Here is a 26,173-nt window from a genome sequence, read left to right as displayed (position 1 = left end):
AAACTGATTTTGGTAGGAAGAGTGACTTCTGAAACAACCCATACTTTGTTCCATATAGTATGTTAAAAGGGTGGAGAAGCATAAGAATAGTGATGAGTATTAAGATAATACTGATAAGCCCAGGAAAGAAGCAAACAGGCATTCTGAGTAATGATTCGGGAAGCGTATCCGGGAGAGGAAGATTTTGAACAACTCTACCTATAAGGCAGACTTACCTCATGATTTGCTCCTTCTTTAAGGAACCAGGCCCACTTAGACTCTTCTTTAGAGACAGTCCACTGTCCTCTCTGATGCCCTTGAATGTATCACTTCACCTTGCTGAACAAGTTCATCCTCATGTAAAGCAGGGTGAAGATTATTCGCTCCTGGAGAAAGCTGTCACAACATTTTGATAACCAGCAGAAGTGATTCAGCAAGCCTGTCTGTCATTATCTGGTGAGAGGACTCCAGAGGGTGGAGTTTCTTTAGGGAAACTATATGGCCCCCTCCTCCTGCAACACCCACCAAAAGAAGTATGAAGGCCAACATAATGTACTGCTATGTGTTAGTATTAAATGTAATAAATTAAATATAATAATTGTGCTTTTATCCATCTGGTTCTCTATTGCTTAGGGTTTTAGGGAAAACTGAAAAATCAATAAGGCAAAATATATCAATAAGGCATTTATACTGATGAAAACAGACAGGAGTTGTTTTTTTGGTTTTTTGGTTTTTGTTTATTGGTTTGGTTTGGGATTTTTTGGTTTTTGCTTTTGACTAGGGATATTTTAGGGACTTTGAAGAAAGGACCTGAAAATTATCACTCAGCCTGGTATTTATTTTGCAACATATGCTGACTTCTAACTTTCAGAGCTGACCAGCCTAATCCTTGATCATCCCAGAATGAGTTTAGGGATTGTGATCATTTCCTTTTTACTGGGTATTTGCATACATCACTCACCAGCTAGGTTTAGAAGGATGAGCAGCAGTCTCTCTGTGCTGAAATAGAATGATGTGAATTTAGGACCAACCTGAAATGTTCATTTCTCAGTTAGCCCTTAATGAGCATTTATGTAGCATGAAAATATAGAGAGAAGAAAACTGTCTTCCATAGTGTACTTTTTAAAATAGGCTAATAAGAATGGTTGGGGTTTTATATTTTCATCTATGTTTTGCATTAGGACTTTCATGGATATTTGCTCTGTGTTGAGGGGAAGGGTCAATGTATATAAATAAGAAGAAGGATATCTGGCAAGATTGGGAACATGACCTCTTGCCCTCCAAAGCCTGGGAAGCCCTAGTGAATGCTCCCAATCTTAGCAGTGTATGGACATGGTGTGAACTCTCCCCTCTGCATACAGAGTGGGGGTTAGAGGTTAATGAATGAGTGCTCTCCTCACCCATGAGATCCTGTTCTATGGTGGTTTTATAAATAAGGGCTTAAATGGGGTCAGAATAGGACCTGTGTATTGCTTCCAAACCCTCTAAATCTTTTTGAAGTGATGGCGTTCAGAGATGACACCCTTCCACCAGGGAAGGGAGGCATGGGGCTCTTGGGCTTGGGGAACTGGACGGCTGTACTGGTTCAATATGTCTAAGAGAAGGAACAAATGGAAAACAAAGTGGGGGGGGGAGTCCTTTGCTGCCCCCTATTCTTCTCTAGTAATCCCTTAAAAAATAATTGCAGACCCAAACCTCTGGCCTCTAGCACATTTTCCACTTGATTAGAGGCCTTTGTGAGGTCGGGAAAGGGACCCGCGGCCTTGTACATTGTGCTGAGGCCTGAAATGTCCAGCTGGGATTTTTTTCCATCAAAAGGGGATTTTAGTAAAACCATTATCAGGGGCTTAAAGGAGAAAAGCTGTTGAGCTGCAAGTGAGGGGGTAGATTAGCATTAGCAGGCTTGTTCTGGGCACTGGTGGAGGGGTGGGAAGGTGTCTGCAGCCCTGCGCACAAGTGCTGTGGTTTCTCTGCAATTCCCTGGCAGGTGTAGAGGCAGGAGTGGGCACAGGAGTGGGAGCTGCCGGGCTCAGGAATGGTCCATGGGGCTTTACCTCCAGGGCATCAAGTGCGAGGCAACCCAAATGAAGGAGGATTGCAAGAAAATGCAGGGTACCTGCTGGGTGGTATATGAGAGGCCCCAGACGTGCTTCATTGTAGGTTATGTGCCTCTATGTCACCTGGAACCCTCCCCCCACAACACACACACATACACCACTCTCTGGGCCCCTCTTTACACTCTCTGTAGATGGGGCAACCAGAACTCAAGGAGCCTGGAAGGGGCTGTGCTGGATCACTTTAAATTTTTTTTTAAATGTTTATTTATTTTTGAGACAGAGACAGAGCATGAACGGGGGAGGGGCAGAGAGAGAGGGAGACACAGAATCGGAAGCAGCTCCAGGCTCTGAGCTGTCAGCCCAGAGCCTGATGCGGGGCTCGAACTCACAGAGGGCAAGATCACCCACAGAGCTGAAGTCGGATGCTTAACCGACTGAGCCACCCAGGCGCCCCTGGATCACTTTAAATTAAGGACGTGGATGTGTGTGTAGACACCTTTATTTCTGTGGGGCAGCAACAGAGGGGACAGAAGAAGGTTAGGAGAGCAGCGGCAGTGACTGCCCTGTGTGCAAATAAGTAGTCTGGCTGTGTGGACTGGCAGCCCTCTTGGGTCAGGGCTTGCGGAGTTACCTGAAATTGTCTTCTTGGGTTACTAGAGTTGTCACAATACCTTCTTTGCTGAAACGGAGCATGCAAAGCTGAGCCGCGTGGAGCTGGTAGGCAGCTGGTAGGCAGCGTTCAGGCCACTGGAGCCAACCGCTGCCTGCAGAGCCCGTGTGAGGGATGTCACTCGCCAGTGGCCCTGGAAACGCCTGTTTTCTGTTTCTCCCCGTGTACACTGTCTCCCTAGCTTGCTTTCCCTGTACAACCAGGATGCAGGATAGAACATACCGCTCTCCTGACCGCAGACGCTGACGGCTGTGGGGGGTGGGGTGGCCCCTGTGTCGGAGCAGGATGCTGGCAGGTGCACAGGACCGTCACCTTCCATGCACATCCTCAGCCTCGGGCTCACCTCAGGCCAGCCTGGTGGCCTGGTAGCCGGAATGTTTGTCTCAAGTCGGATTCACACAAAGCAAGAGGGCCTGTCTTCTTGAAGATGTGGCTAGCCCAGGAGAGCTATTCTTGGAGGCTGTGAATCAAAGAGCAACCCTGCTAGTTCCTTCCAACGACCGTCCTGAGAAACTGCGAGTCTTTAAATAGTCTGTGCTTTCCCTCACTTAATTTCATTGCAATCGCTCTTGGTTATTCTGGCTCCTCAGCCTGCCCCGTGTTGTCTTGTCCTCAGCCTCATGTGGAGGGATGCAGGCTCCCCGGCCTTGCTACCACCTCTTTTCTTTATTTGCGCTGCTGTCCCTCAGGCTGTGTTTGGCATGGTCACTAACAATGGCATATTTCAGCTACAATGTCCGTAGAGCTGTCTGGGGAGATTTTCTGCTTTTGTAAGACATTCGTGGATGATGCCGGGATTGCTAATTTGCTTCGTGGCTGGGCCCTGAGTTCCAGAAGTTTTTCCTTTTCTCTCTTTCTCCAACCCAAACTATCCTCTGTATTAGCTAATAAAGCTGTGCCCTCCACAGTGAATGCAGCTTGGTAGAAGTAGCCATGGGGGATATCCACCTTCCACCTTCCACATTTTCATTCCATGTTTGCACCAACTGCTCTTCAGATCCACGCTTTGATTCCCTGAGGCCAGACTACGGAGCACCTGGACAGCAAGAGCCCTCAGGCCTCTCCAGCCCTCAGCCTGCCCCTTATTGTGTGGCTTATGGAATCTGGCCAACTTGGCTTAGAAGTTCTTTTCTTTTTGTTTTAATTTCTCCTACCTTTTCCTAATGTCTGTTTTCCATAGGAAGAATTTAGATATGTGAGCAACCTCACACCTTTATCAGGCTCTTAAACATTTTCAATGTCATAGACTCCTTTAGATTTTATGAAAACGTCTTCATCTGTAATAAAGATGCTCATTTTGTAATAAAAATAGACACTCCTAAAATTTTAAAAATACTTTTGTTTTTCCTCAAAGGCTCTCTAGAATTTTTCATTACAGATGATATGCGCTTTTTTTTTTTTTTTTTTGCCATAAAAAAAGCCAGAACTTCTACTCTTGCTGTTAAAACTCTCTCCACGGGGGCACCTCTCTCAGTCGGTTGGGCGTTCGACTTCAGCTCAGGTCATGATCTCACAGTCTATGAGTTCGAGCCCTGCGTCGGGGTCTGTGCTGACAGCTGGGAGCCTGGAGCCTGCTTCGGATTCTGTGTCTCCCTCTCTCTCTGCCCCTCCCCTGCTCATGCTCTCTCTCTGTCTCAAAAATAAAAATAAAAACATTTTTAAAAATTAAAAAAAAAAACCTCTCTCCATGTATGACTAAAATTTCAGCCCATTTGTTCTCCCAAACTTCCCAAATATGACAATCTAACCAGATTTGTACAAGATGGTCTTTAAGAAAAATTAGAAATTGATGTTTGATTCCCACGGCCTCCAAAAGCAGAGCACTGTGAGCTAAATCAGGGAACCTTTCTGAGGTCACATCTGTTACCTTGCTCAGAGAACAAAGTGCTGTACACCTGGGCTCCTTTGAAGAGCTTCACTGATGTTTTAAAATTTAATTTCATCTTTTTGGTAATAATCCCTCCTTTGTCAGCTCTTAGACCCTGGGGAAATTCTTTGGGTTGGGGGGAAGATGGGGTGGGGGTGGTGACTGGAGGGCATTTGTCTGAGGGGGAAGGTTTGGGCGCCCCACTGGAAATAACCTCCAATTCGCAGACAATGCTGCCGCCTGCTGACAAAACATAGGGCTTGCAGGCTTTGTGGATAAATACGTTTCCTCTTTCTACTTTCCATCTTCCACATTGGAAAACAAATTTCCATTCATTTGTAGTAACTATGCTCTATTTTTCTGCCTTATAGTGGATCTTAAAATCATCTTAGTAGACTAGCGGGAAAGAAAAATACAAGGTTGGACTCCCAGCTACCTCTGATACTGGTGTAAACCTGATTCATAGCTGCGTCACAGTGGGGAGGATCAGTCTTGGGTGAGAGGGAAAGGTTTCTTGTTTTTTGCGGGGAGGGGAAAGGTCAAGGAGCAATGTAGAAGAAGTCAACATTTATTTTCCACCCCTGCCTTTCAGTAAAATGTAGTGCTTGACTTCTGTCTTCTAACTCGCATATATGCATTTTTTCAATTTTTTAAAAAGATTTTATTTTTAAGTAATCTCTATACTCAACATGGGGCTTGAACTTAAAACCCCAAGATCAAGAGTTGCATGCTCTACCGACTCAATTTTTGTTTCTAAACTAAGTAGTAATGAGGCTGTTTGCTGCTAAATCCTGTGTCGTACTTACTCAAGTGAATTTCTGCGGCTCCTCTTGTGAGTCCACTGAAATTTAGACCTTCATGTGTGGGAAGAAGATAGGGCAGCTGTCTTCCTTTGGGCCATGCTGCTCTAATTGTCGCCAGTTGACTCTGAGTACAATGGCAGGGCATCTGGCTAAAGTGCACAGACGTCAGCTAGGGCTGGAAGAGCCAGTCATCTATTCCAGATTCACAGAATGAGGAGACCTTGTCTGCTTCCTGCAGCAGCAAGCTGTGAGCCTGATAAAGCTTACATCAGAGAATCTGGTCAGACCATTTTTACAGAGTATTCCTGAAACTCTCGAAATTGTGTGCATTTGGAATGAACTAGAAGAGCTAGAAATTATCAGTTTAATTTTTTCATTTCCATGTTGTTTCCTTTGGACACACCTACTGGTCTGGTCCTCTTTTTTGTTGTTTTTTTGGTTCACAGTAGTGAGCTTTTGAGCTATGAAGCTAAGGTTTAAAACACTGAAGTATAATGGAAGGTGCAAATTAGTTGCCTTCCATCTAAGAACAGTAAGAATTTGAGAGGCATAACTGTTGTTAATTCCTCCCTTATTTCATCCATCTGTCCACTTTTAGCCTCAGAGATTTTACTAAAGAGTCTAGGAATATTATGACTAATTCTTTTGGTTCCTCCCTATTTAGAGACCATTTCTCAAAAAGCAAATGGTAGCACACAAATGTGTGCATTAAAATGCCAGTTTAGGGTAAGGATTTCCTAAGGAGAAATATTATTATGGATGTTTGCAAATATTTTCATATTCTTTTCAGATGAGGAAAATAGTACTTGCAAGCCATGCTGAGTTATCCCTTGCTATTTATAACAAGTTAATCTGGTCTCAAAGAATGATTTTCCCACAGGCCAGGTCCAGTGACTCGAATCCATGATATGAGTAGTAATTACTGACAGACAGCTGTGTGTGAGGCCCCGTCCTTCTGGAGTGTGGATTACATAAACTGAGGAGCAATAAACATAACAGAGTGCCTGATATTAACAAATTAGACCCTTGTACTCTTTCTGGACAAGAGGGACTTGTAACTAAAACATCTGGTAAGTCAAGCCTTTTTACCTTTGAATGAAGAGGAAATAGCTGGTGATCCTGCAACTTGATTCTACTTTATAAGGATTGTGTGACAGGCATTGTAGTGTGCTGAACATGTGCGAACTCTTAACACCAGCACAGACTTACAGCATTCGTACTTCGCATCACTATTTGTGACAAAGCAGTGTTCTGGAAACTGGCTCAATTCTTCTGAGGACAACAGGGGACAGATTTAACACTACTAGCTACTTCAGTACCCTAGAGCCCATTTACCAACTTGCACTAGTTTTCCAGCTTCTCAAATAACTCTATATATGATGCTGACAAGACATATCTAAGTTTGCACAATGTAATAATACATATTAAATAGTAGTAACTTTCAGCAGTTGGTGGGGTTTGTTTTTGTTTTTGTTTTTTCCTTACTCCCAATGAAAACAGGCCCTGGTTTAGCACCTTTCTGAAGCCAGGGGTTAGGGTGGCCCTTTACAATACCTCAGGGAAAGATCAAAGAGCTTACCGGCATGCTTATCACCCTCTGAGGTGGTCAGTCAAGTCTGCAGCAGTCGGTTCTGATAAGTACTCCTCATATCACCGTGGCAAAACCTTACCTTTGTCAAGCCTCTCTCCCCATTTATAAAATTAAGTGTGCAGTATCAACCAGATTTGTGAAAACAAACATTTGAGACAGAAAGTGAACACTGTGTCATGACTAAATTCTTCCAGCAGGTTGCATTCACATCCCTAACACTGTCCCCCCTTAAGTTTCTTTGCTGCTGCAGAAGACCTCATTCTTTTCTTTGCAACTGACACTATTTTCCACCATCACAAATAAAAGTGAACTTACAAGGATATGTGTCATTTGTGTTTTACACAATTATAGTCTAAGCACAATGAGATAATAAAAACAGAAGTCTTTTTTTAAGAAAAGAATGTGCAATTTTCTGGGTTAACAAACAGCAAGCAGAGGAATTCCACTTCTGTTTTGTTTTATTTGTGGGGATGCTCAACATACCCCCACACTAGTGCTGCAGTTAAGATCTCAAGCTTACTTTCTCTTCCACCTTAACAGGAAGACTTGACTTTACATAGTACCAAATGTTCTGGGTTGGTACAGGCAACTCCACCAGGCAAAATCAGAGCAATCCCTGGAAAAGAGGAAAAGACTGAAACTGATCATTTGTGGACATTTAAATTTATCATTGTCTAGAAATACTTGTTTTCTATGCAAGACCTGAAAGTACATGCTCTTTCCAGCTGTGCACTTACCTTTGCTAAGTTCTAAACTAGTAGTTGCCAGTGACCCAAATATGAATGTCTTATCTGTTTGATACCACTTTTCAAAATATTTTAACTTGCTACATCATATTGGAACAAAAACAAGATATGTGACCCAAGCATAGGCCTGTGTTTGACCATAGCTTTCCAGTTTCTAATCCTGTGCTCCACATTATCTCAACAGAAAGCCTCACCCCTGCCTCCATAGGAGTTCAGAGGCATACAGAGTTTAGGCCTTGCCCTCTACTAAGTGGATAGAATGAACTTAAAAGGGACTGATGTGAGATGCAGGGAAGAGAAGGGCACCAGAGAGGGCGACTGATACATGACTTACTGTAGCCTCCCTTTCTCTAGCAGGGCAGCTGAGAGCAGAGGCCAGGGGCTCCCCCTTTCCGGGGACTGGCAAAAGACAGTTGTCAGAGGCTGCATGAGGTCTTGGTTTTGTTTTACAAATCTGATCTTTTAATCAAGAGGTTCTTATTCCTTGAAAACACAGTGGTCTCTGGGGGCCATACCTTTCCCCTTTGAAAACTTGAGTTCACATTTTCTAAGTCAAAAGTAAAAAAGGTTTTACTGATTCTGAGACCGGCGTCTATCTAGTAACTGCTGCAGGAAAGCACCAGGAATTAGGGAACAGGCCATACTTCAGTTTCCATATCAAGTGTCCTTTTTAAAGAGAAAAGTCCTTACCTTTAAAAGGAAACTCCAATAAAAGAAACATTTGCTTTTTCAGATCTTTGTTGATTTGAATCAGGAAAGAATATGATCAGTTTGAATTTTCTAAACTATTTAAAGACAGGCTGTAAGTTAGGCAAGCATCCCTGTCTCTGTTGCCAAATGTGGGGTAAATCAGGTGTGGGGCAGGGGGGGCTCCCCCACTTTAGGACTGAGGAATCCCACAGGAGGGAGTCCACAGCAGGGAGCATCATGCAACAATGCCCAGCACTTCTAGCTAGAGGCCTAGCATGGTCCTTATGGGGCTGCAGAAACTGTCTGGACCCCAGTGAGGTTGCACTGATAATCTTTTCCAGACAGACTTCAAGGGCTATTGCCCAATGAGGCTCAGAAAAGAAAGGTATGTGGAGCCCTGTCCTCACCACTACCCAGTTTCTATGAGGTTTATTACTTCTAGATGATAAAGTTTACACTAAGGTCCTGTTTTGGTTTTTCACTTCTGAAGTTTCAGCAAATACCTGAACCAGGTTTTCCTGTTATTCTAAAAGTTGCCCTGAAGTGCTTTTTAACTTTTGTAGCGCCCACAAAACATCTTATTTTCTTTAGTGCTTCTAATTCCTGTAGGTATGGCGGAGATCAGATCCACCCATATTCCCTTTTAGTGCCCTGTGGCATGAGCTTGTCCACGCTGTGATCAATCAGTTGCCACTCATTTCTGTGAGGTCACCTTACTGGAAACCAAGGTACGATTAGTAACTAAACCTTCTTAGGTACGGAAGGGAGCTGGACTTTGGAACTGGACTTGGTTTGAGTCCTGGTTCCCCTCAATTAGTGGCTGGGTGACTTAAGGCAAGTAGTATGCCTTATCTGGAAATAAGGATACCTGTTTCAACAGGTTGCTTTGAAGCCTAAAGGAGAAATATTCAGGTACCATGCAAAGCATACCATAGGTTCTCAACACATATTCATTTCTTTCTACCCATGAAGGTTGAGAGATAAACAGTTAACCTTGACTGATGAAAGTAAATGGTTTATTCATCGTTTCCAGAGACACTCCAGATATATTAAGCATACCCAGTTCAGCATGAGGACAGTAGGCCCATGATCTTAACTTTCAAACATTCATTCACCGACCTTTAATCAGGCTTATATTTATTTAGCCTTGCAAGTAAAAAACAAAACCAAACAGAAAAGTGGAAAACTTCCTGTTAGTTGGTAGGACTGTGTATTAAAATGAAGAATGTGAGCACAGAGTCTAAGACTTAGGAGGTGCTCAAATTTTGATGGACTGAATCTGTACAGTCATGCAGTCTGGGAGAAAGAAAGATCCTCTAAGAACTTAGAGCTTATGGAACCTTCATGCATTATAGTGCCAAATCAGAAAGCTGACCCTAATTCCAAGTCCAGACTTCTTATTAGGGTTCACACATCACACCCCCCCCCCCCCCCCCGCCCCGGGCCATAAGCACTTGCAACCTAAGAGGGAAGAAAGAGATCCATACCTTCCCCAAAGAAAAGGAAGATGGATCTAGTGTCAGGCTCAATTAGACCCAATTGTGATAGCTCTCCAAAAAGGAACAATGCAGCTTTTGTGATAGGCTCCAGCAGAAAGCTTGGAAATTTTACAAAACAACCTTACCCCGAGAGAAACTTGGGTTCTAGCTCTCTTCCTGGAAAGAGGTGTCTTTGCAGGAAAGTTTTATACCACTCTTACTAGCTCTTGCTGGGATCAGTATTTTTGGTTTAAAAAAAATCTCAGAAACAACAAGACCTATGTGAAACCAGGAATATGCACTGCTCCACTGTTTGAGCACTTATACCCTTCCACTTCCACAGGGTGTCGATTATTTAGTTAATGTCTACCAAAGGGAACTCTTTGCTAGAATTGTTGGTATTCATTTATCTGCACTGAAGAATTCTAAGAACCCTCACCACAGTGGATCGAGTGGCCAGCTTCAGAGCTGGAAGTGCTTAAAATGCAAATGTGCAAGAACTCCTGGCCAACCTCCCCATCCCCCAGGAAAGTGCTTAAATACAGCCAGGCCTGGAGGAGAATGTTAAAAAGAGGGGCTGAACTGCCTTCCTCCTCTCCACTAGGACCCTCACTCACACTGTGAGATTCAGCATGCATGAGTGAGCAAGAGAGAGAGCGAGCAAGGACAGCGCTCTTTTAACTTTCTGAACAATGGCTTCAGTTCCCTCCACCCTTCACCATTTCACATCCTCCCCACACCCACTCAGAGTGGAAAGAAACCCCTCTTTCTCCCCCACTTCCACATCCCATGAGCCATTTTTCAACAGGACCCCTCGATCTCATTTCCACCCTGGGGAAACCGTGACTCTTACAGATCACGTTTTTAAAAAGTTCCATTTTGTTCAGCTTTTTAAAATTTCCATGTTGTTGACAGTTTAAAACCAAGAATTTTACCAATCTCCAGTCCAGTCACATTTCTAGAAACAAAACATTTAGGTGTCAGTGGTAAACCTTACACAGAATAAATGTTTAACCGTGAGCTTACTCACACCACATAGGATGCACCAAACCCTATACCTTATTTCCTCTTAGAGTACACAAACAGCACCTCCTACTTTGGTGTGGGCCCAAACACACACTGCCTTCAAAATAATTCACAGATACAAGGTTTTTTTGTTTTTGTTTTTTTTTTTTCAAAAACATACTTCATATTTCCTCTTTTATTATATAAATATCAGTTTAACCTTTTACTGTAAGAATATAAACGTTTTAAGAGGATCTTTGTTATTATTTATACAAATTCACAAACAGTACAATTAATTGATAAAGGTCTCTGGGTTTCTTTAACTCCATGGTCTCGCAGGTTGCTGTGGAGGATTCTAAAAAAATAAACAAACAAAAACTCCAACAGAAATATACATCCTACTCAAAAGCAATTTTTTTTTTAAAGCCACGAGTCCCAACCCCCACCAAAATAAAGAAAGCCATCTATTCCTCCATTTAGAAACAGATTTTTGTAAAACCCACAAACTCCCATTTTATGAACAGAACAGAGATGAGACAGGAGTTTCAGTCTCCTCCCCTTCACGTTACAGCCCCAGGGGCTCCGTAGGCCAACTCTGCCCCTCTGCTTCCAACAGGAAGCCTCACTGTGTGACCTTTTTGTGGGGAAACTTGGAAGAGGGTGAGGGTAGGGCAGAATTTGCATATATAATAATCATTTTCAAGACACAATCTGCGTCTCAAGCAAACAAACAAAAGTTCAACTCTCATTTCTTCCACACATTTGTGCTATAAATTAAGTCAAGATTTATGGACACCATTGGGCCCTCAAATCCCAATGGACGGGGAGAAAAAATTCTAGCCAGAATGTGGAAGTGGATACACTGGATGGATGGGGTTTGGGAAGAAGCCAAAACAAAATGGACGTACAAACCCAATGGGCATCTTTCCAGTCTAGGCACAAAAATGTTTCAGTCTCAAAATATCTCTCTTGTAGAATTCCAGGGCTTCAGAGAAAAAAGTAAACTAAAACGAGGTAGCCAGACATATATATATGTATATATATATAATTTATATATATATAATATATAGACTATATTCAGCAGAAAAAAAAAAAGGACCGTGATTTCGAATTTCTCTAAAAAATGAAAATAAGAAAAAGAAAGACAATAAAAAGGAAACGAACGTGAATAGCAGAGCACTGTAGGAGAAGGAAGGAGAAGAGCCTGGGATTAGTTACAAAGTGGAAGGAAGAAGGGTGAAAAGGCCGTGGTAGTTGGGTTTGCTCTTTATACATTTCAAAATAAAAACCAGATCACAGTATTCAAATGAAAGCTTAAGTGAAGGCAGACATTTTCCTCAACTCCCCAGGGTTTTAAGGACTAGTCACTCCCCACCCCCTCCCCCATTTCCAAATGCAAAGCAGTGGGGGATACAGTAGCTCAAACAGTCCTCCATCCCCCTGCCGAGAGGAGTGGGTGGGTAAGTAGCTGATTCAATCTCTCTATCCTCAGGGAAAAAGAGAGGGGAGTTAAGGTAGGGGTAGCAGAGGAACCCCAGATGCAATGAGAATGGGTGCATAGTGGGCCGAGGTGCTGGAGGAGGGAGAAAATGAGCCTGAGGCTTCGTGTCACTGCCCCCATCTCATCCACTACAATGATCTATGTGTAAGTGTGCATGTCAAGTGTTGGGGGGGGGGGGAGGGAGGTGTGGTGGTGACCGGAGGATGAACAGGGTGGGACAAGGGGAGCAGGTGCTGCTGCCCTCACCTGACCTTCTCACTGTCCGTCATCTGCCAGAGTCCTAGGTTGAGTACCTTGAGGCAGGGCAGCTGCGTGATGCGCTCCAGGCCGCGCTTGGTGATTCGGGTGCAGCCATACAGGTCTATGCCAGTGAGCTGGCTCAGGTGCTCCGCAATCAGCTCCAGGCCCTTGTCTGTGATGCGCACACACTGTCCGATGTTGAGCGTGCGCAGCCCATGCATCTGCCGCACCATGCGGTTGATGCCATCGTCGCTGATGTGGCAGGAGCAGAGGGACAGGGACTTGAGGCCGTCCAGGCCCTGAGCTATGTAAGCCAGACTCTGGTCCCCCACCTTGTCACAGAACGACACATCCAGCCCCGAGAGGCGAAGGCTGCCCATGGCCAGATGCATGATGCCAGTGTCACTGATGTTGTCGCAGGAGCGCAGATTAAGGCTGCGTAGGCTGCCCATGTGCGACAGGTGCAGGAGGCCCGCGTCCGAGATGCCCCCGCAGAAACTGAGGTTGAGGAGCCTCAGGCCCGTCAGCCCCCGGGAGATGTGCTTTAGAGAAAGGTCAGTCAGCTTCTGGCAGTCCTGCAGCGTAAGCTGCTCCAGGCCCAGGCAGCCCTCGGCGGCGCTGCGCGTCATGCCGGCCAGGTGCCCTATGCCCACGTCCGAGAGGTGGCGGCAGCTGCGGAGATTAAGGCTCTTGAGGCGCTGCAGGCCCCAGGCGATGAGCAGGAGGCCGGTATTGGTGATGTTGCTGCAACCCCCCAGCTCCAGCACCTCCAGGCCCTTGAGGTACTGGGCTATGCGGCCCAGGCTGCTGTCGGTGATCTGCTTGCAGAGACTCAGGTTCAGGGCACGCAGGGAGCCGATCTCCTGCACAAACGCGTGGCCCAGCCCGTTGTCAGTGAGGTTGTAGCAGCCGCTTAGGTTGAGGCTCTCGATGTTGGCCATGCCCTGGATCACGTAGCTGAGGCTGCGGCGGAGGCTCAGGATCTGCACACGGCGGATACCCCGGGCCTGCAGGCTGGGGAACAGCGACGGGTTGGCCCGGCGCAGGTGCAGCTTGGCCTCCACCCCCCGCCACACCGACTTGTGGTAGGCGGCGTCCCGCCAGGCCGTGCACACCTGCGCCGCGCGCCCCTTATCCCGGACGTCCAGGTAGCCGAAGATCATGGCCAGCAGCTCGGGGAACAAGCACGAGATGTGGGTCTCCATCTTCCTCCTCCCCCCTCCGCGGCGCCGGGGGGAGGAGGCGCGGGCCCCGCCGCTCCTGCCCCGAGAGGCGACAAGAGCGGTTCGCCCCGGCCGCTGCCGCCGCCGCCTCGGGCCCAACGGACGGCTCCTCCCCGCCTTCCGGCTCCGGCCGCCGCCGCCGCTCCTCCTCCTGGTCCGTCCGTCCTTCCTTCCTTCCTGCCGGCTTCGCCTCCCTTCCCTTCCCTCCCCCCGCCCCGGGCTCCGCTCGGTCCTCACATCCCGGGCGGGGAAGGCGCCCTCTCACTCACTCCCGAGCCCGGCCGGGCCGCCGCCTCCGCCGCCTCCGCCGCCTCGGGTCTAACCACGCCGCGCTCGGGCCGCGCCGCTCCGCCCGCTCCGCCGCCGCTCCCACGCCCCCTGCCGCATCCTCTGCCTCCTGCCACTGCCGCCGCCGGCCGCCGCCGCTGCTGCTCCGGGCCGGGGGGCCCCGGGGGCTGCGAGCACGGGCTCCGGGCGCCGAGGAGGCTTCCTGCTGCCTTTGTCTCTCGCCCGCTTTTCAAACCTCCCAGCCCGGGCCGCCCGCACTCCGCCGCCCAGGCGGGGGGACCTGGAGGCCAATCCGGGCCACCGGGCGCACGTTCCTTCTCCCCCCCGCCGTCCGCGGCCAGTTGGGAGCTGCCGGCCCGGGCACGGAGGACGCCGCGGCCGGCGCGGCCGGAGCGCGGCTCAGCGCCGGGCCCGGAGCGAGCAGGCGGGCCGCGCGTTTGGTAGAGTCCGGGCCGGACCCCTCTGCCCAACTGCTCCTTCGCGCGTCCCCTCCCTCACTCCCGCCGCGCTCCCCCCGCGCGCTCTCGCGCAATGGTACGAGCCTGCGCTGCCGGAACTGTCGGAGCCGTTACCCTGGAAACCGAGTTCTTCCTAGTCTGGCCGCCCCGATTTTTAACCCTGTAGGCGCCATTTGAGAGCAGCTGTCAGCCAGGCTCTTCCCCACCCTTCTCCTTTTCACCCCGTAGCCCGCTATTGAGCCATTCCCTTTCTGGGCCACGCCCCAACCCCATTCCTTCTCTTTTTCTTTGCTGCTGACGTCTGCGCAGTCTTTTCCCATAGTTTACCCCTGCAATTCCTGACCCCTACTTTACACCCTTCTCCCTTTATTATCCTTGCAAGACCCTCTCCCAGTGGTAGTACTCAATAATCATCACTCCGACTCTCCTTCCTTCTTTTACTGTCCTTAATGCCCCTTAACATGTCTCTGCTATCACACTCCCAATTCTTCCAACGGGGCTGTTTCCTACGATTCCTTTCTCTGCAGTCTTGTGCCTCAAATTATGAAGAAACTCGACTTTATTCATCTCTGCCCTAGCTTATCACTGACCCTCTCCGGCCCTCATGCTACAAGTATCCATTACTGCTTCCATCTAGCGTCTTCTGGTTGTGTCCATACGCCTCTGTGAGTACTTTATACATCAAAACTTCCCTCCACTTCCGCACTTGGCTGCTGAACTGTGAACTGAACTGTCGGGAGCGCCACAGATGTCCTCCCATCTCCTCAGCCTGCTTTACACTTAGGAGGGAGCAGCCGTCCCTAAGCCTTGTTTTGTGATCTTTTCCTTTCTCCCCAGCCTTTTAGACTACATACAGTTTTACGGACAGTTGTATGATAGTATATTTGTATGTACAAACACAAAGATACTGTTTAAATAAAATACAATGACTATTGGGCTTGGTTTAAAATGCTCCAAGCAAATGTCTGTTGGTCTGTCAACTGTTTCATTGAACCAGGGCAGTGCTCTCTTCTACAATGTGGCTCCTGAGTCTTAAATGCCACACTGAATATAGGATTTCAGAGTTTCCTTTTAACTATCCCCAAACCATGAATCTTTGCATCAGAGAAAATGACCCTATTTTTAATGAACTTATGGGTCCGTACAACTTGATACAGGACAACCTGATCTGTTTATCGGAAAAGGAAAATGGTTTCATTGATTGTTTGAGGACCTGAACAAAATTTTGAATGGGCTCCATTTTCAGTATATGAGATTAGCTTTTGGCCACTTCTCTTTGCTCAAGAGACCAATACAAGTGCATACAGATTCACTAATAGGCATAATATATATTACACACACCCCATCCACCTCTCCTATTTCTTAAAATTTTTTTAAAGTTTTCTTTATTTTGAGACAGAGCGACCTTGTGCACACAAGTGGGGGAGGGGCAGAGAGAGGGAGAGAGAATCCTAAGCAGGCTCAGCACCCTCAGTGCAGAGCCCTAACCCACAAACTGTGAGATCACGACCTGAGCCAAAGTCAGAGGCTCAACGCTCAACTGACTAAGCCACCCAGGTGCCCCTACCTTTCCTGTCTATAAATCAGGAAATGCAGAAGCAAAAACTCTTACACATTTGCCACCTCACCCACATTACACATGATGTGAGGCCCATAGATTTTTATAACCTCTCTGAAATAATGGACTGTACTGTTAGTCACATAGATGATCCAGATGTGCTGAGGAAATAATTTCAGGCCATACCTGAGCCAACACTCTTCTCCTAGAGTGTATCTGGCCTTATGTTTGTCTCAGTCACTTATGACTAAATTTTTACCTTAAACTCTACATGAAAGTCACTTTTTTGTCGTTCTATAGATGTAGATGTATTTGTATTGATGTCAAAGTATCAGTCCAAAACAACTTAATCCTACTTAACACAAAACAAAGTGCTAGACCACACACGGGGTAGGGGGAGCGGATTTGTAAACTGGGAGCATGACCTGAAGAAAAGGAGCTTACTGGTTTTCCTCCTCTAGACAGGGTATTGTTCTCAATTCTGAAGAGTCATTCAGTGATGCCCAGAAACACTTTCTCTAGAAGTTGGCCACTTGATCCTAGTTCTACCAAAACTTTTTCCTGAGTTTTATTAATACAGAGCCTTTTGTTGAAGACGTTCAAACATATTTCAAGGATTTGCAGTAATATGATTATTTTCATGTTCAACAAATAGGAAAATAAACATCAAGAAGCATCTCAGAAAATGAACATTAGTGGAGAAAAGGAAGTGTGGCATCAAATGAGCCCTATGCTGTCTGGAGATATGGTGACTTTTTATAGCATTGAGAAAATGTCTCCCCTTTCTGGGTGTCAGTTTCCTTATGTAACAGTAGGGTGATTTGACTGGATAATCTTCAGGGACTTTTCCAGTATTAACACCCTGGGAGACCATGAGCCTAGATTAGTCCTACTGGCTTCTCAACCCTGGAGCTTGCACATTGTTCTTAAGACAGGCCAGAGTTTAAAATATTTTCACATGCAATGGCTCCTTGGGGATTTTGGTTTAGGCTCAGATTTGGGACACAAAAATGGACGGAGCATATTAGAGAGCAGAGACCTTGATTATCTGAGAAAGATGGATACCAATGTAGAAAATCCTGTGGATAGCTGTTCATTCCCCCCCCCCCCACTTTGCTGAACTTTATTAAAGCAAAAGCGAAGGTAAATCTCTAGAACATAGTCAATTTTCTGGGATTCTCCCCTCAAAAATATGACAGTTGATTTCCAAACACATGCTAGAGTGTACATGGTTCCCAACTATACTTGTCAGTGAGAAGCTGAAATCCTAAGATGTACATCTTCCAACTGTCTGTGGTCTGTCTTTGGATCAACAGTAATTGCCTGAACAGCTACTATGGCTTCATTAATTTTTGCCTGTAGGTCTCTGAGCTCTTCTATGTGCAGCAATTACAGATTTTGAGCACTTCATTAACAACTGCATCTCCAGTGTCAAAACCAAGAATATATTTATCTAAAGTAACAGGCAAACCCTCTTTTGTTTGATTTCTTTAGCAACTGCATCCTGCTCAGGTGCTCCTGGACCAAAATGCGAGTTGCCTTAAGCATTACCAGGTAACCATTAAGATGCTGAATCTGAAGAAAGTTAGCCAAAGCCATTACACCAGCCTTAAGATCAGGATTATTTACATCCAAATTGATCAGTGCCTCTACATTGTCAGCATCTTTTGTATTATCAGGTAGCAAACCCTTGTATTTTTCAGCATTGTCTCCATACTCAAGTCTAACAGCTAAACCAAGAAGCCAATTACTTCTTGTTGATCTTGAATCTTGAAAGGACAGTTAACATGTCTGAAATACTTTTCAAAGGACTTGGACCAGTCACTGCTGTGGATGTTTCTTAAACTACCTCTGCCTTCAATCTTGTGGTGTTTGATTTTCTGGTCTTCAAGTCAAACAATAAGGTTTCTAAATTCTGTTTCAGTTTTTCAGTTGAAGCCAGCAGGGTTGTGGTAGTTGAGGGCCATCAGCTTGCCTTGGTCCCTGCTTCTTGCTTTGGTTCCCTGGGCGTGTGTTGGGAGAGGGGAGGCAAGGAGGGGCAGGCAGCACAGGCACTGTTCGTGTTCTAAGGACTTGTTCAGATTTTCGTATATGGTTCAATAAGTTGCAACCAGAAAGGAGTTTTTTTCTGAATGAGCTATTCTGTATAGAAACAAAAATGAGAGCCCTGTATAAGAAGTCTCTCCAAAACTTTATCAAGAATTTTAAAGGAACTAGATTTTCAGATGGGTGTGTTTTTCATCTGGGTGAGGCCTGGGAAAATTGAGAGGCCCAACCCGGATATCAAGCTTACTTAAGGGTGTGTGTACTTCCTCGTTCAGAGAAGGAAGATCTGGCAGGAAAGATCAGAAGAGATCTGCAGCTTTTTAAAGTCATTCAAAAAAATATAGATCCAAAACTAGTGACCCTGAGTCTAGCTGGTAAGTGTTGGATCAAAGGAGTTAAAATATGTTGTGTGTGTTTTGTATTAACTCTAAAGTATCCATGGCACTACTGTGTAGTAGACACTCTGTAAAGGTTTTTGAACTGAAATGAATGAGAACAGTAATAACATAATATCTTTATGAAAGACTTCATGCATATCAAAACGTCTCCAAGAATCTGGACAACCAATAGCAACGGACATCTGAGGTTTATAAAATGGTACCTTTCCAACTACTTTCCAACTTCAAGATTTCTTTTTTTTTTTTCTTTTTTTTTTCAACGTTTATTTATTTTTGGGACAGAGAGAGACAGAGCATGAACGGGGGAGGGGCAGAGAGAGAGGGAAACACAGAATCAGAAACAGGCTCCAGGCTCTGAGCCATCAGCCCAGAACCCGACGCGGGGCTCGAACTCATGGACCGCGAGATCGTGACCTGGCTGAAGTCGGACGCTTAACCGACTGCGCCACCCAGGCGCCCCCAACTTCAAGATTTCTTGATGGAAACATTCTTTCTATTCCTTCCTAGTCCAGTAAAACCTTGGATTGCGAGTAACTTGTTCTGCAAGTGTTCCTCAAGATAAGCAAACATTTCTAATAAATTTTAACTTGATAAAAAGAGCTATGTCTTGCAATACAAGTAGTATGCGAGGTCGAATGTCACGTGATCATAACTGAGCCAATGGTTCTTCAAATTTGCTTTGATATATAAGTGCTTTGGATCACAAGCATGTTTCTGGAACGAATTATGCTCGCAAACCAAGGTTTTACTGTATTACTAAATGAGAGTTTCTTGGGGCATCTCTCAGACATTTCTCCAAAGAAGATATACAAATGGATAATGAGCATATGAAAAGATGCTAAACATCAGTAATTGTTAGGGAAATGTAAATCAAAAGCACAATAAGATACCACTCACATCTATTAGGATGGATACTATTAATAAAATAGAAGATAACAAGAGTTGGGGAAAATGTAGAGAGACTGGAACCCTGGCATACGGTTAGTGGGAATGTAGATGGTTCAGCCCCTGTGGAAACTAGTATCATGGGTCCTCAAAAACTTAAAAATAGAATTACCATAGGGGTGCCTGGGTGGTTCAGTCGGTTGAGGGTCTGACTCTTAATCTCAGCTCATGTCTTGATCTCAGGATGGTGAGTTCGAGCTCGTTGGGCTCCACACTGGGCATGAAACCTACTTAAAAAAAAAAATTAAACAGAACGAACATTTTGAAATAAAGATGTGAATAAAAGGAAAAAATCGGTGAAAATTGTTCTCATATCAACAAATTGCCAGGAATACCCTGAAATATTTGTTTACTCTTCCTAGGTTATTAATTTGCTATATCCTGTAAACATGGGCTTTATCCACCACAATAAAAATAAGGACTTGGGGTCTGGGTAGCTAGAGCCCTCTCATTAGGATAGCTGTGCACTTTATTATTATTATTATTATTATTATTACTATTATTATTATTTGAGGGGGGCAGAGGGAGGTTTCCCAAGGAATTTATTTGGGCCAACGTGGGGACAGGGAAGCTTTGCATCTGAAAGAAAATGTTGGGCCTTTTGGTGGTGAAGTGTGGCTCTCCCTGGGGCCACAGGACCAGATGGGACAGTGGGAACTTGATCTTGGAGTCCTGGAACTGCTTGGCTGCCAGTGGGCTGCCCTTGCTGGCTGCAGTCCTCACCTTCATGATCTGGATCGAGTGAGCGCTGTGCCAGTGCCTATGTCAGGACAGCACCGGGTGCCAGAGCCTGCAGTGGTCGGTCCCCATACTTCGGGTACGTGCCGTGGGTGCCGTTGCTGGAGTCATAGCGCAGCCAGGCTCTGAAGCTCTTCCCCCACAAGGGGCATTTCTTGCACCCCTGTCTGCAGCAGACAGTTGCGCCTGAAGACTTTTTCGTCTTCCTCAGCTGAGACACAAAGTACCAGAAGGGGGGGCTTGGTCCCAATATGATTAGGTGCAAAAGATTCCCTGGCCATAGAGGGGCTGAGTGCTGCACTGGGGGTGGGCAGGCCAACCCCCACCACCTTGGACCGTTGCAGGGTGCCCGAGGCCTTCGTGGGGCACTCTCGGCCTGTCGCCACCACCATGAAAGGTGACCGTGCACTCTATTGTCTGAACTAGAAAAATTCATGAGAGTGAAAGGGATTGCCAATAATGATCACCCCCAGATGAATGGTCACTCCCTCCTTCTACCCTGGAAGTGGGGTTGCCATTTGTAAGTTGTAATTTGCAACTTTTGAGTATTAACTTTAATGTATGTTTTCATATTTTCAGGCACCTAACCAAAGGATTAGAAGTACTCTGATAGTGGGGTGCTTCGGTTAAGCATCCCACTCTTTTTTGGGGCACCTGGGTGCTCAGTTAAGCGTCCGACCTCAGCTCAGGTCATGATCTCATGGTTCGTGAGTTCGAGCCCCATGTCGGGCTCTGTGCTGACAGCTCAGAGCCTGGAGCCTGCTTTGGGTTCCATCTCTCTCTCTCTCTCTCTCTCTCTGCCCCTCCCCTGCTCATGCTCTGTTTCTCTCTCTCAAAAATGAACTTAAAAAAAATTTTTTTTTAAAAAGCACCCCACTCTTTTTTTTTTAATATGAAATTTATTGTCAAATTGGTTTCCATACAACACCCAGTGCTCATCCCAACAGGTACCCTCCTCAATGCCCATCACCCACTTTCCCCTCCCTCCCATCCCCCATCAACCGTCAGTTTATTCTCAGTTTTTAGGAGCCTCTTATGGTCTGGCTTCCTCCCTCTCTAACTTTTTGTTTTTCCTTCCCCTCCCTCATGGTCTTCTGTTAAGTTTGTCAGGATCCATATATGAGTGAAAACATATGGTATCTGTCTTTCTCTGCCTGACTTATTTCACTTAGCATAACACTCTCCAGTTCCATCCATGTTGCTACAAAAGGCCATATTTCATTCTTTCTCATTCCCAAGTAGTATTCCATTGTGTATATAAACCATAATTTCTTTATCCATTCATCAGTTGATGGACATTTAGGCTCTTTCCATAATTTGGCTATTGTTGAGAGTGCTGCTATAAACATTGGGGTACAAGTGCCCCTATGCATCAGCACTCCTGTATCCCTTGGGTAAATTCCTAGCAGTGCTATTGCTGGGTCATAGGGTAGATCTATTTTTAATTTTTTGAGGAACCTCCACACTGTTTTCCAGAGCAGCCGCACCAGTTTGCATTCCCACCAACAGTGCAAGAGGGTTCTCGTTTCTCCACATCCTCTCCAGCATCTATAGTCTCCGATTTGTTCATTTTAGCCACTCTGACTGGCTGGTATGAGGTGATATCTCAGTGTAGTTTTTATTTGTATTTCCCTGATAAGGAGTGACAGTGAGCATCTTTTCATGAAGCATCCCACTCTTGATTTGCGCTCAGGTCATGATCTCACGGGTTCATGGGATCAAGCCCTGAGTTGGGTTCTGCGGTGACAGTGTGGGGCCCGCTGGGGATTCTCTCTCTCCTACTCTCTCTGCCTCTCCCCTGCTCGTGCACTCTGTCTCTCTCTCAAAATGAATAAATAAACTTAAAAAAAAAAAGAAATACTTTGATAGAATACCAGCTATTATTTGTTAATATTAACAAAAACCTTAGCTACTTGTTACAAAGCAGATAGCATCTTCGAAAAAACAAAACAAAACAAACCTGTGTTGTAAATATAGCTATTTCCAAGGCAATGAACACCTAAAAAGGTGGATTTTCACTCATTCAGTAGTTCAGGAAATGTTGAAACAATTTTTGTGCACTGCTCGGTGCTTTGAAGCAGACAAAGATGTTGAAGTGATGTTTCTGTCTTTAACGATTTAGACCAAGCAATGAGCTAGAAAACGCCTACTCATAGTGATGTGTCTGTTGGTGTTACAGTGGCGACAGAGTGATAGAAATAAAATGTTTCCATTGAGAGGGTAACCATAGGGAAGCCTAGAATTTATGAATCGTTTTGATGGAAGGAATGTCATTACATCAAGTAGAAACTTGTTTAGACAACAGGCTGAAATTTTTCCTTACTTGTTTGGAAAGAAATAAGAACACTGTAACAGCAGCCATACATTGTCATACTTTGTTACGGTTCTTCCCCTTTGAGACACCAGGTTAATTTTAAAAATCATCTTTTCAAAGAATTTTTGGCTTTTTTTCCCTTCAAGAATAAAGAAACTTTAATTCTTTTTTTTCTAATTTTTTTTATGTTTATTTATTTTTGAGAGAGAGAGAGAGACAGAGACAGAGAGAGCACGAGCAGGGGAGGGGCAGAGAGAGAGGGAGACACAGAATCCGAAGCAAGCTCCAGGCTCCGGCTGTCAGCACAGAGCCCAACACGGGGCTCGAACTCATGAATGGTGAGATCATGACCTGAGCCGAAGTTGGATGCTCAACCGACTAAGCCACCCAGGCGCCCCAGGAAACTTTAATTCTTATTCATCTGGAATTAGAATTCAGTATCTGAAGTCAGAAAATTTTAGCTCATGGTTTGGATTTTCTGCTGTGTTTACAAACCTGATTGCCCTGAAAAAAATTTTTTCTTGATTGGCAGTCTTTCTCCTCATTTGCCCAATTCACTGCTCTCTGACAATAGAACTTGATAGTACACATCCAGGCAGGGATGGAGAAGAGGAGCCATTCAGTGTTCTGCCTGGCCCCTTAAAAGGCCCCTTAAAAGGTGCAAAGGTGGTTCCCACGTGTGTCTCCCGTAAGTGCTTGCGACATGGCAGCCCCTGAGGTCACCTCTGTTCCCAAGATAGCATCATGAGCTAATCTACACCAGATTTGGAGTCTGAAGTTGTGCATTAGAATCCTAGCTCTCCTATTATAATAGACACATGGCCTCAGGCAAAGTGACTGAAATTCTTTGAGCTTCAATTTCCTCATCTATAAAGTGAAAGTAATTCCTTTCACAGAGCTGTTGTCCAAATTCCCTGAGGAAAAAACAATCCACAGGAAAGGAAGGGCCTAGTGTAGGACCTGGCACATAGTAGAGATCAAATAAATGCTGTGTTTTGGGTTTTCTTTTATAAATGCACTGTGGGGGAAAAGAAAAACCCACACAGGTGTGCCCTCCATTTGTACAGATATACATTTGCTGACAGTTGAACATTTTTTTAAACGTTATTTCCTGTTTTTAAGAAATGTGCAGGTTGAAAGGGTGGAAACACAGCAAAAGTGCAAGAACATAATAAAATGATCTTTCAGTTAGAGCAAGCCATCTATCTCTCTCCATCTCATTTTCTCCTCCAAAAGTCAGGAAGAGCAGCAGATTCCATTCAGTCACCAAGAAATGGTCCCAGACCACTTCTGCCAGAACAACATCCATCCTGTTGCCTTCAATGTATGATCTCACTACCAACTCTCACACTCTTGCTTGGAGCCACGGTTCTCAAACTTGAGCCGAATGACTTTGAACACTTCTGAGTCAGAAGGTCTGGGGTGGGGCCGAGAATTGGCATTTCTAACACGATCCCATGTGCTGTCAATGCTGTTGACTGGGATCACAGCACTGACAACCCTGGTGAACTTCCTACTACCCAGTTTTCTTTCTCCTGCTTTAAGACTTCTTAAGGAGCGCCTGGGTGGTTAAGCATCTGACTTAATCTCGCAATTTGTGGGTTCGAGCCCTGCGTTGGGCTCTGGGCTGACAGCTCGGAGCCTGGAGCCTGCTTTGGATCCTTTGTCTCCCTCTCTTGGCCCCTCCCCCACTCACACTCTGTTTCTCTGTCTCTCAAAAATAAATAAACATTAAAAAAAAATTAAAGACTTCCATTAAATGATACTTCCTAAAGTCTCTCCCTTTTTAGCAAAATAAAAATAATTCACAGAAGAAAAAAAACGATGTTTCCCACCACTCATCTTTCATCTTTTAGATCATAAGCTCATGATGACTGAATTTTTCTCCCCAGTGATAGAGTGAAAAGAATATAGGTTTTGTAGTCAGATTCTGGTTTAAAATCTTGATTCTATCACTTATTACTTCTGTGACATTGGACAAATTATTTTAATCAGTTGGAGCCTTGGTTTTCTTACTATGAAATGGGACTAGTGAGTTTTGTATCTTGGGAGTTTTGTGAGAGTACAGTTCCTGACCATAATGAAAATAGCTAATATTTATTGAACATTTATTGTGTATTAATCATTCTTTTAAGGTCTTTACATATATGGACTTATCTATTCTTCACAACAGCTAAATAGTACAGGCTAGCAACAGCTAATCAGTTAATAAGTGGAATCTGAACTAAGAATAAAAGTCCATTTTACAGATGAGGAAACTATGGCACAGAGAAGTAACTTGCTCAAGACAAAACAGGTAGCGGAACTGGAATCTGAACTTTCATTATACTGAACATCATTATACCTTGCTAGGATGTGGTTTCTGTATGACATCAAAGAAGAAGGGGTCCAGGAAAAAATTTGTTAACAGTGGATGAGATAGTGACTATACTGTAAGCAATATTGGGCCAGGGCAAGGTGTGGCTTTCACACAAAACGCTTGAAGACACTGTTTGATTTGCTAGCCAAGGTAGGTTGGTATTTGTGTGCCTGTATGTGTGTGTGTGTGTGTGTGTGTGTGTGTGTGAGAGAGAGAGAGAGAGAGAGGGAGGGGGAGAGAGAGAGAGAGAGAGAGGGAGAGAGAGAGAGAGGGAGAGAGAACATGTGCAAGCCTGTGTGATGTGCACACTGTGGGTAGATATGTTGATAATCCATTTTACATCTCCAGACCTACAGCTGGATGCCTGGCTGGCTCTGGCCTTGTAGTGTCCCCAAGGAATGCACTTGTGTGTAATTATGTCACCCTCTAGTGGTTACTTTTCCATTAGGCCTTCCTCCATGAAACCGCCACTCCGTGTCAGTGCTTCTTCCAAATGAGACTCAGTGAGCAGAACCTGAGGGAGACTGCACGGAGGGGCTGAGAGAAGGGGAGCATGGCCCAGGGCAAGAAGAGAGAGGAAGAGTGTGAAGGAAGGGAACGCACCACTGGAAATAACCAGTAGTTCACTTCTGGCAGGGGAAGAAGGGGAGGCAGGAAAGGCAGAACATTTTGGAGCAAGGGGGGGAAGGAAGGAAGATGGGCTCAAGTGAGAGTCCTGATATCACTTTTCACCCAGTACCATTTGTATTTATGGGATGGGACAGTTAGTGCATCTAGAGCTCTTTCCAGAGCTTCAGTACTGAGGGCTGAAGTGGGATTACACAAGGAATATTCTTAGCCAGTTTCAATTCTCTTTTCCAAGGGAAGTAAGCACAGACTGTGGGGCTAACAAAGGCTGGCTACTTTCCAGGTTTTCACCACCCTGGAATGGACAGCTAACTTTCCTCCTTCTCCGTAGCCTGAGGCTGTGTTCTCTCTGCCAGTGAAGGTCATCCTCATAGATCTGTCATATCTTGATAAATATTTCAAAAGGCAAGGATGGAATCACGATCAATCTTCCTCAGAATTGGTTTGTAACTCCACATCGGGTCTGGAACTCTGCTGTCTAAAACCTTACTGAGCCAGAGTTTGAAGGTTATTCCTATTTTGAAAAGGTACTGGGGCTGAGCCAGGTTTTTCTGGAAAGTTCTATGTGGATGAACCAAAGCATTTACATTTC

General features: G+C 45.2%; 2 protein-coding genes and 1 pseudogene across 6 annotated transcripts in view; 1 reads left to right on the top strand and 2 right to left on the bottom strand.

Annotated features, from left to right (window-relative positions):
* The window catches only part of WNT5B (Wnt family member 5B), a 105,922-nt gene that overhangs the window by 41,999 nt on the left and 37,750 nt on the right, over positions 1–26,173 (top strand). The window lies entirely within an intron of this gene.
* FBXL14 (F-box and leucine rich repeat protein 14) lies at positions 7,389–14,660 on the bottom strand. 5 transcript variants are annotated; one of them, XM_047867897.1, is made up of 3 exons: positions 13,743–14,658; positions 12,634–13,641; positions 9,887–11,241 (listed from the first exon to the last, which is right to left on the bottom strand). In XM_047867897.1, exons 2-3 carry the CDS (start codon positions 13,566–13,568, stop codon positions 11,154–11,156), a joined length of 1,023 nt encoding a protein of 340 aa, XP_047723853.1. In that variant the 5' UTR covers positions 13,569–13,641; positions 13,743–14,658; the 3' UTR covers positions 9,887–11,153. The 5 variants fall into 5 exon arrangements, with proteins under 5 accessions (XP_047723850.1, XP_047723852.1, XP_047723853.1 ...); XM_047867894.1 differs by lacking the exon at positions 9,887–11,241 and adding an exon at positions 7,389–7,583 and having other exon boundaries at positions 12,634–14,659; XM_047867896.1 differs by lacking the exon at positions 9,887–11,241 and adding an exon at positions 7,389–7,583 and having other exon boundaries at positions 12,681–14,658.
* Positions 14,084–20,272, bottom strand: LOC125169773 (RNA transcription, translation and transport factor protein-like; annotated as a pseudogene).

This window comes from Prionailurus viverrinus, chromosome B4 (genome assembly GCF_022837055.1).
Source record: "Prionailurus viverrinus isolate Anna chromosome B4, UM_Priviv_1.0, whole genome shotgun sequence".
NCBI lineage: Eukaryota > Metazoa > Chordata > Mammalia > Carnivora > Felidae > Prionailurus > Prionailurus viverrinus.
This window is presented reverse-complemented; position numbering and strand designations above follow the sequence as displayed.